The sequence below is a fragment of the Lepidochelys kempii genome, chromosome 14 (assembly GCF_965140285.1).
Source record: "Lepidochelys kempii isolate rLepKem1 chromosome 14, rLepKem1.hap1, whole genome shotgun sequence".
Classification (NCBI taxonomy): domain Eukaryota; kingdom Metazoa; phylum Chordata; order Testudines; family Cheloniidae; genus Lepidochelys; species Lepidochelys kempii.
Genome location: NC_136393.1, coordinates 37,121,035 through 37,131,336, shown reverse-complemented (window position 1 = coordinate 37,131,336; position 10,302 = coordinate 37,121,035). Strand labels below are relative to the sequence as shown.

The 10,302-nt window shown below is 44.2% G+C and overlaps 1 protein-coding gene and 1 pseudogene across 1 annotated transcript; one reads left to right on the top strand and one right to left on the bottom strand.

Moving 5' to 3' along the window:
• Positions 1-289: 289 nt before the first annotated feature.
• LOC140897804 (olfactory receptor 14A16) lies at positions 290-1,261 on the top strand. Its single transcript, XM_073310886.2, is given in 1 exon segment — positions 290-1,261. A coding segment is annotated over 1 exon segment (972 nt).
• Positions 1,262-8,750: 7,489 nt separating this feature from the next.
• LOC140897485 (olfactory receptor 5AP2-like) lies at positions 8,751-9,558 on the bottom strand (annotated as a pseudogene).
• Positions 9,559-10,302: the final 744 nt, after the last annotated feature.

Here is a 10,302-nt window from a genome sequence, read left to right as displayed (position 1 = left end):
GCATTTCTTTTAAGGCCAGAGCCTCAGATGGTGTAAACTGACCGAGCACCGTTGAGTTTAAGTGAAATAATCCAGTTTTCACTAATGTGATAATGCACCGGATTACTGCTTTGAGTGATGGGTGAAGAGCACTTGTGACTCCTCAACAGTGGAAGTAATGAGTGCTGTACACCATTGACATCACATTATGAGATATTACAGAAAGAGAATCAGGATCATTTCCTCTGTCACTATAATCCTGACTATTGCCCTTCTCCTTCCCTCCACAGCCATCACACTGAGGAAGAAAATGTCCAACCGAACCACCGTGACCGAGTTCCTTCTCCTGGGATTCTCTGATGTTCAGGAGCTGCAGATTTTACATTTCATGGTGTTTCTAGTGATTTACCTGGCAGCCCTGATTGGGAATCTTCTCATCATCACCGTTGTTGTCCTTGACCACCATCTTCACACCCCCATGTACTTCTTCCTGATGAATTTGTCCATTCTAGACATTGGCTCCATCTCTGTCACTGTCCCCAAATCCATGGCGAATTCGCTCATGAACATCAGGTCAATTTCTTATTCTGGATGTGTTGCCCATCCAGAATAAGTTTTTCTCTTTGTCTTTTTTGTTTCAGCAGATCTTGCTTTTTTGACTGTCATGGCGTACGATCGATACGTCGCCATCTGCCAACCTCTGCACTATGAGAGAGTGATAAACAGGAGAGCTTGTGTCCAAATGGCAGCTGGTGTCTGGATCAGTGTTTTTCTCTACTCTACATTCCACACTGGGATCATGTTTGCAGTCTCCTTCTGTGGAGGCAATATGGTGGATCAATTCTTCTGTGAAATCCCCCTGCTCCTCAAGCTCGCCTGCTCTGACACATACCTCAGTGAAACTTGGGCTATTGCCTTTAGTGTGTGCTTAGCTTCAAGTTGCTTTGTTTTAATAATTGTGTCATATGTTCACATCTTTACCATGGTGCTGAGAATCCCTGCTGAGCAGGGCCGGCATAAAGCCCTATCCACCTGCCTCCCTCACCTCACTGTGGTGTCCTTGTTCTTTTGCACTGCTAACTTTGCCTACAGTCATCCCACCTCCAGCTCAACCTCAACTCTGGATCTCGTGGTGGCTGTTCTCTATTCTGTGCTGCCAGCAGTGATGAATCCGATCATCTACAGCATGAGGAACAAGGAGATCAAAGCTGCATTGAGGAAACTGATAGCGAGGATGTTATCCACCAAAAATAAACTGTCCATTTTTTCCCTTTGGTTGTGATTTCATTCTGTGTTTCTTTATAAATGTAATCCTCTGATGACATTATCGACTCCATGAGAACATACTTTGTCATTTGCTTATGCAGAAAGGTGTATTTAGACAGGTAAAAATGTAGACAAACACCACTCAAGTCGGTGGAGTTACTGTAGATTTACACCGGTGTAAATAAGATCAGACTCTACCTATCTGTCTATCATGTTTTTTGTACTGACACCCATCATCCGAGCACCTTCCACCTCAAATGAATAGCTATAATCAAGTCCCCAGTGGACTTCATGAAGTCTCTCTGTCTTCTTTCTTGGGGCATAAACTCTGCTTGGGGTGCCATGGCTTTTGGTTAATTGTTTGCTTGTGTGACAGAGTGGGGTATGATGGTGTCAAACTGTAAACTCTGTTGTAGTGTGTGTGGAAATATTGGCATGGTGACAGCACAAGTCTGGCCTGCCTCAATGGCAGCCTGTTGTGCTGATTTCCAGACAGCTGCCCTGCCTGGGAAAGGTGTTTGACACCATCATAGGAGGACCTCATTGAGAGCCATCCAGGCGAGAGTCTGAGGCCATTGAGTTTTGTTGTGTTTCGACTACTTGCCCTCCCACATGCAAAAAAATGATTTTTCTATACAGGGGGCCCACAGGAATGAATGTTGGAGATGGAACTTCACTGTTTGAACCCATGGCACAGTGACAGGGGCCTATTTAAGAGTGCTGTTCTGCTCTATGCAGAGAGGGGCCAACCATGCCCACACGTAGGAAAGACTTGCAGGAGCAAGAGCGCGGGAGGGACTCTGCCCATCCTGAAACCTCAGACTCACAGAATGGATGAGATCAGACTAGGGGAGGGGGTGTCTCAGGACCATCTTCTTTCCAAAGATCTGTAACACTCGAGGGCGTAATGCATAAAGTTTCTGTGGTTAAGAAATACCTTTGCTAAACCCATGTTCCTCTCCTTCTTGTCACATTCATCTTAAAGGGGTTCAACCAGAGTGAGCACAGCCTAGATGAAGCTCTGGCAGAGTGTGTGTAAGTGACCTGGGGGCTTGGAGGAACTCAGACACTGGTTTTGAGCTCTAAGGCAGCTGGACAGGGGCCTCTCAGTGGCCAAAGGAAGGGTGTCAGACCAGAGCTCTGAGCTCGGGAATGGTGTCTACAGCCCCAGAGCTAGAAACAACTATGAGACTCTACCCAGATACAATTACCTTGGAAGAACATGCCACCCAGTGATTGGGTCCACGTTCATGAGATGAGTGACTATACAACTGGGTACTGGGCCAGATTGTAACAGCTAGCTCGTCTGGCTATTGTTTTGTTTTATCAGTTGGTCAATTTGCTTTTATGATTTTGTTTTGTTTTTTTGTGGGGTGGGGAGGGAAATGATTGGCTACCTAGGGGTTTCACAAAAAGAAAAGGAGGACTTGTGGCACCTTAGAGACTAACAAATGCATTTTCAGATGCATCCGATGAAGTGAGCTGTAGCTCACGAAAGCTTATGCTCAAATAAATTTACAAAAAGAAAAGGAGTACTTGTGGCACCTTAGAGACTAACCAATTTATTTGAGCATGAGCTTTCGTGAGCTACAGCTCACTTCATCAGATGCATACCGTGGAAACTGCAGCAGACTTTTCCACGGTATGCATCTGATGAAGTGAGCTGTAGCTCACGAAAGCTCATGCTCAAATAAATTGGTTAGTCTCTAAGGTGCCACAAGTCCTCCTTTTCTTTTTGCGAATACAGACTAACACGGCTGTTGCTCTGAAACCTGTCAAATAAATTTGTTAGTCTCTAAGGTGCCACAAGTACTCCTTTTCTTTTTGCGGATACAGACTAACACGGCTGCTACTCTGAAACCTGTCATTATGGGGGTTTCAGTAATTTGTCATGTATTCAGGAGAGCAATGTATTATTGCTTTGACTGGGTTTTCTGAGAGAGCTGAAGGTTTGCTTCCCACAAAGATGAAGGGGTGGGGAAAAAGTTTCTGTAGCTGTCTGAATGACTGAGTTCCTGTTGAAATGACTAATTTTAACATGCCTAGAGCCTGAGCTAGGCTTCTTTTTTATTAATGTAAATGTAAATAAATAAAATCTATGTCATTCTTGCTATGGTGAGAAGGCCTTTTTGAAGAGAAACTTACTCCAGTGTTTCCTGAAGAAGAACTGACTCTGGATAATAAGGCCATATTTGGATCCCATTGAAGTCACTGGGCTAAAGCCAGTCACTTCAAAGGGGTCAGGACTTGGCCAACAGCCAATATACACAGGGATCCAAATGTTGCTAAAGGCAGCCTGGAGAAAGCGAATGGGCCAGAGATGTAAGTGTGAGATTCCCATCTTAGCTACACCTGTGCCAATGAAGAGTAGCTCCATTGACATCAAGGGTTTAATACTGATGAGATTCTGGCTCAATGTCTCCCGACTCAATTCAATGGTAACCTAAACACTGGTGTAAGTTACTTGTCTGGGGTCATTTTGTTCTAACTTTGATGTAAATGGAAAAGTGCCAACACTTGCACTGATCTGGATTCCATGCGGCATCCTGGGTCGATCTGCTCACAAGATGAGAAAGGAGCTCAGAATTTGGTTGATTTATTTATTTATTTATTATTCCTTCTCTGTGGATTGTTGTGTAAACTATGTATATGATAGATAAAAGAGGAGTATGTGATTAGACAGACATAGTGATGGGACCGTTCCTTGTCCTAATGCACAAACTAATTATGTCATAATGCTAGATTTCTGTTTATGAATTAGTTTATGCTAATTCTTGTGCAGCTTTTCCTGCCATGACTGTCTATGTCCAGATAATGATTTTCTTATAAGTGTTCTTTATTAAACGTTATTCACCAAAGCATGTCTATGAATATTTCTTACTCCACAGCTCATTAACAAGCACCTCATCCTATGTACTGGGTGTGTGAACTTAGAGCTCTTTCATGTGGATACATTTTCAACACACTCTTTCTTTTCTTTGACTGGATAAATTGAAGAATTAGAAAGCTTAAAAATGAAGAGGCCAATCCTCAGATGGTGTAAATTGTTACAGTGCCGTTGAAGTCAATAGCGCAAAGAGAATTTATATCATTGGAGGATCCATGCTGAACACTCATGATTACGAATTAACCCCCGCCCTCCCCACCGCCCTTGAATATCCTGTACAAAGGCCCTGGTTCAGGAAACCAATTTGGCATGTGCTTAACTTTAACTACGTGAGTAGTCCTTTCAAAGCTTAAAGTTAAACTCATTCCTAAGCACTTTGCTGGATTAGGGTCCGGGTTAGAGCCAAAGGCTGCATGTAACAGGATCTTACCCAAACTGCTTTCACACCCAGCCACTGCCCCAATTCCTCTCCTTCCCGAGTCAAATGTCCCACTGCAATTGGTGCATTGGAATTACTCTCCCCTCTGGGGTTTGGATTATTTACACCGAATAACAGTTAAAAGCCAGAATCTAGGGGCTGCCTTCTCCAGGCTCACTAGGCCATTATGACCCTCCTGGGCTCCTAAGTCCCTCTGATGGGTTCTGTTCCTGCCCAAGAGTGCAGATCCCTCCAGCCAGGCATCTCCTCTGGCTGCCGTGGAGAACTTCTTCCCAAGTCCTCCCTGACCCTGGGTCCCCTTTGGATCTCCTGGGGGAGTCTCCTGATCCCTGAAATTCTTCTAGCCTTTACTCTTGGATCAGGGCATCAGGCTCAGCTCTCTCTGCTTCTCAGATCTCTGAGCAGTGGAGCTCTGCCAGACCCATCCCAGACCCATGGCCTCTCCAGACAGATCTCCCCTAGGTCTGTCCTACCCACTGGTGCCCCTCATTCTGATGGATCAGGCTCCCTCCCATGCCTGGTCACTGATCTAACCCAGCCCTAACCCAAACCCTCACCTGGGATCAGATGACATGGCACAGGTGTGGATGAGCCCATCTCCCCTTAAAGGGCCAGCCCACCCTGAGGCACTGAGATTTTCAACTGGACCTAGGGTATTTAGGTGCCCGACTTCTATTGTTTTTCACTGGGAGATCAGCACCTAACTCTGCTGGCATTGTCAGCAGATTGAGGGATGTGATTGTTCCCCTCTATTCGACACTGATGAGGCCACATCTGGAGTACTGTGTCCAGTTTTGGGCCACACAATACAAGAAGGATGTGAGAAAATTGGAAGGCATCCAGCGGAGGGCAACAAAAATGATTAGGGGACTGAACACATGACTTATGAGGAGATGCTGAGGGAACTGGGATTGTTTAGTCTGCAGAAGAGAAGAAGGAGCAGGGATTTGATAGCTGCTTTCAACTACCTGAAAGGGGGGTTCCAAAGAGGATGGATCTAGACTGTTCTCAGTGGTAGCAGATGACAGAACAAGGAGTAATGGTTTCAAGTTGCAGTGGGGGAGGTTTAGGTTGGATATTAGGAAAACCTTTTTCACTAGGAGGGTGGTGAAGCACTGGAATGGGTTACCTAGGGAGATGGTGGAATCTCCTTCCTTTGAGGTTTTTAAGGTCAGGCTTGATAAAGCCCTGGCTGGGATGCTTTAGTTGGGGATTGGTCCTGCTTTGAGCAGGGGATTGGACTAAATGACCTCCTGAGGTCCCTTCCAACCCTGATATTCTATGATTCTATGATCTGTGTTCTAGTTTTCCAAAATGTTTCCTCTTCATGGCAAAGTTCTTCCTACTTTGATATGTTCTCTTATTGTTTTTTTTTTTATGTGTCTGTCTGCTGGTCTGGCAATATGAGTCAATATGGTCTTGTTTGTCTTCTTTTCCACAACTATGTCCAGCCTTTTTGCTTGCACTGTTCAGTCTGTGACAATTGCCAGATCCCTTCATTCTCTAGAGCATTTTCAATTTGGTGGTTGTAATAGTGCATGGTTTGCTTCAATCCATATATGCCACAGAGGCTCCAAGGGAGACACTTGGCAACCGCATTGCATCCATTCATATCTTCTCTCCCAGTCAGGCTCCTGCAGGAACTCAACACAGGCTCCCCATCTCTTCATTTTCAGAACACATTCTGCAGTTTTGTCATTCAATTTTGCTTTCTACATCATTAAGCCATATTCATGTGCTCTCCTAATCACGCTTTCTGTCTCTCTTTTGAGGTATCTTTCTTCAAGCCACAAGTTTGTTAAACTTCTCTCACTAATGGGTTTGATCCCTCTCCACCACTGTCTGTCCATTCATTTCTTTGTAAATCTTTCAACCCTTTCTTTGGCAATTAGCTTTCTCCTTTCTTTCATGCTTTCTTGGGCTGTGATGCAGCTCGGTCATCACTTGTTATCGCGATCAGATGATCTTTAAATTGGTTGACTCTGCATATAATTTGATGTTATATTCTTCATTGTCAATTGCTTCCTCCACAGATAGCAGACCTTTTTCCTCCATCACATCATCAGATGTGAAGCCTGTCCAAGTCTTGATTGATATCCAATGCTCTGTGCATCACCAGGAGCTTTCATGTTTGGATATCAATTTCTTTCTTCTCCACTTGATCCACTGGATCACTCTGGCAAGTTTTCTGGTCCATTTAAAGACAGGGGGTCTGAACCTCAAGTGATAAGCAATATTACTGTATTATAAGAGTCGACAGAGTGAGGTCTTTTCTGAAAGCTAATGACACCCTTGTGGTTAATATCATTGTGAAATGTATGTATTAACACTATATGAGGAAATATGGATCCTTAATTATATTCTGTTTTAAAGTCTGTGGCCAAACAGGGAGAAACTGGTTGCCTCCCAGAAAAGAGAGAAGGCAGCAGTCTATGTGTCTCCTACGTAAATTAAGCATGGTGGAACCAAAACAATGAAAGCTCCATTTGTATATGGGGGCTGGGAAGCCCACAGGAAGGGAAGAACATGATAAGGTCATCCTGCCTCTTGAAGTAAGGCTATGGGGTTGACTTGGCTTTTTTACACTTGGTGGAAGAGGTGATGGCCAGTACTTCCAAAGCCACAACTGCCTTGGCATCTGGCAACCAGGAAGGCTAGGATTCCCAAAGGAAGTGAAGGGAACTAAGCACCCAAATTACAGTTGGGTGTGGGTGCCTAACTCCCATAGGCTCCTTTGAAAATCTCAGACAGACTTCATATTTTGTCAAGGATTAGTTCCAATATTAGGGCCTCAGCTATGCAGTGCCATGCTGTTTCAGACTGAGAAGAGGGACTCAGTTTAAACATGTGAACAGCTGCTTTACCCTCCCTCCAACCTTGAATACTTGGTTGTGCACGACGTTTTGTCTGCATGTTCTGCTTTTTTGCGTGAGTCTCCGTGTAGATAAAGCTCGGAGGAGGAACTGTTATTGTGTGCATGGAGGAAAGACCGAGAGGGAAATCGAAGATCTTAGAAACGTCTAAGGCACCAAAGTTTAGTGTCCACATTTCATTTTGCAACCATGTAAAGACACTTCAAATCTAGCTGGACAATAAGGGCCAAATGATAAAAGTCCCTTCTCAAACTTCCTGCCTCTAACTTCACAGGAATTTTTTCAGGCCCAGTGTTGTGAAATCCTCAGTGACGTGAGGGAAGAAGAAAAGCCCAATCAAAGAGATCGTTAAATCCAGTTAAGATTGTAGGTGATCTTCATATTTCTGTTGAGATCTGGGCTAGGTTATTCAAAGTGACCTTGTTATAACCATAGGGGTAGCCTAAATTCCTCGTTACCTGTAAGGGGTTAAGAAGCTCAAGTAATCTGGTTGGCACCTGACCAAAGGAACCAATGGGGACAAAAGATACTTTCAAATTGGGGGGGGTGGGGGGAGAGCGAGAGGCTGTGTTTTGGGTTCTTTGTTTCTGTGGCCGTTCACTCTTGGGACTAAGAGGGACCGGATATCAATCCATGTTCTCCAAACCTTTCTAAACAAGTCTCTCATATTTCAGACTTGTAAATAACAGCCAGGCAAGGTGTATTAGTTTATCTTTGTTTTCTCAACTTGTGAATTTTCCCTTTGCTAGAGGGAGGTTTATCCCTGTTTTGTTGTAACTTTGAAACTAAGGCTAGAGGGGGTTCCTCTGTGCTCTTTCAATTTTCTGCTACTCTGTAAGATTAATTACCAGCCTAAGTTTACAGAGGTGATTCTTTTACCTTTTTCTCTTTAAATAAAATCCTTCTTTTTAAGAACCTGACTGATTTTTCCATTGTTCTAAGACCCAGGGGGCTTGGGTCTGTAGTCCCTTTGTAACCAATTGGTGAGGATATATGCTCAAGCCTTCCCCAGGAAAGGGGGTGTAGGCTTGGGGGAATAGAACTCCAAGTGGTCCTTTTCCTGATTGTTTGTTAAATCACTTGGCGGTGGCAGCGATCCCAAGGCAAGAAAGGAATCTGTGTCTTGGAGAAGTTTTAACCTAAGCTGGTAAGAATAAGCTTGGGGGGTCTTTCATGCGGGTCCCCACATCTGTACCCCAGAGTTCAAAGTGGGGAGGGAACCCTGACACACCTAAAGAAATTAGGCACTGATCTGTCAATGGGAGTTGGGTGCCAAAGTTCTTTAGGCCATTCTGAAAATCACACCCTAAATCATGCCTAAATTCTGCATCATGACTTTCCTGAAGGCCCCCCTTTCACCTCTTTGTTTCTCAGATTGTAGACGATGGGGTTGAGCATTGAGGTGGTGACCGTGTACATAAGTGACAGAGCTTTATGGAAAGCTGGGGACCACTCCGCTGATGGTGCCACTTACATGATAATGATAGTCCCATAATACAGACTCACCACCAGCAGGTGAGAGGCGCAGGTGGAAAAGGCCTTTTGCCTCCCGGCAGAGGAGGCAATTCGCAGGATGGCTGAGAGCATAAGAATGTAAGACACAATTATGAAGAAGAAAGGGACCAGGCTTACCAGGGAGCAGGAGATGAGGACAATCATATCTGCCAGGGGGCTTTTTCTGCAGGACAATTTGAGCAGCTCTTCATGTCACAGAAGAAATTATTAATTTCATTAGGGCCGCAGAAGTTTAGCTGGGGCACCATCCCCACTACTAATGCATCCAGGAGGCAGATACCAGCTGAAGACAGACCCTGAGGTACATCATAACTTATAGCTGAGTGGGTTCCATATGGCTGAGTCACTGTCATAAGCCATGACTGCAAGAAGGAAGCACTCTATGCAAGTCAAAGCACCAAAGAAAAATAACTATGTGATACAGTCCCTGAAGGAGATTGTCCTATCCCCTACCAGGAACCTAGCCAGCAACCTGGTGGAAATGACTGAGGTGTAGCAGGTCTCCAGGAAAGACAAGTTCCCCAGGAAGAAGTACATGGGGTGTGAAGCTTCTGATCAGCCACAACTAGAACAAGAACTGTTACCCAAGAATTTGACATTCCTGAGTGCTACCCCAGAACTTGACAGTACTGCAGCCAGCAATTTTGTATGTTCAGTCACTGCCAGCTGAAAACCAAACATCACATAGCTAGGAAAATCATAGGCCCTGAGAAGCATGGCCAAATAACTGCATGTTTGCAGTTTTGCTATCAGAATGGGAGGTTGGGACAAGAAGTGAAGATTCCAGGAAAATAAAAGGAATGTTTGGATAATGATCTAGGTTTTAGGTGCCTCTAATACGTACGTTTTATTGTTGTTATGAATAGAAATGCTTTCCTGATAAGGAGAATAATGAATTGTTATGGCTGTTGTTAAGGAAATTATTAGTCTATTAGAGGCTGAGTTATGTGCTTTGTCCGGATAAAATTTATAAATATTTTAGTTAGGAAGTGTGCTTTGGAGCAGTCCGAGAAAGCTGTCTTTGGGCAAGGATTTGACCGCTAAGTTCCCCAGCAGCTAGACGGAAAGCAGGGCCCCCCTGAAGCCTGGCCACTGATCCCTCAAAACCATTTATTAACTTTAGGTAAATATAAATGTTTTGAAATGCTTTAAACCTACTGCAACAGCATATGTGTGTGTGTGTGCATATGTGTGTGTGAGATCTAATAAAAAAGTAGTTTTAGGTAAAAGCACTTTTGCTTCTACCAATCATTTATCAGATGGATGAGCTGTGCCCCCATCAATTTATTCCTGACACCGCCTGGAGAGAAACAAGTAAGTTACCACTGCTTTGGTTTCTGAAA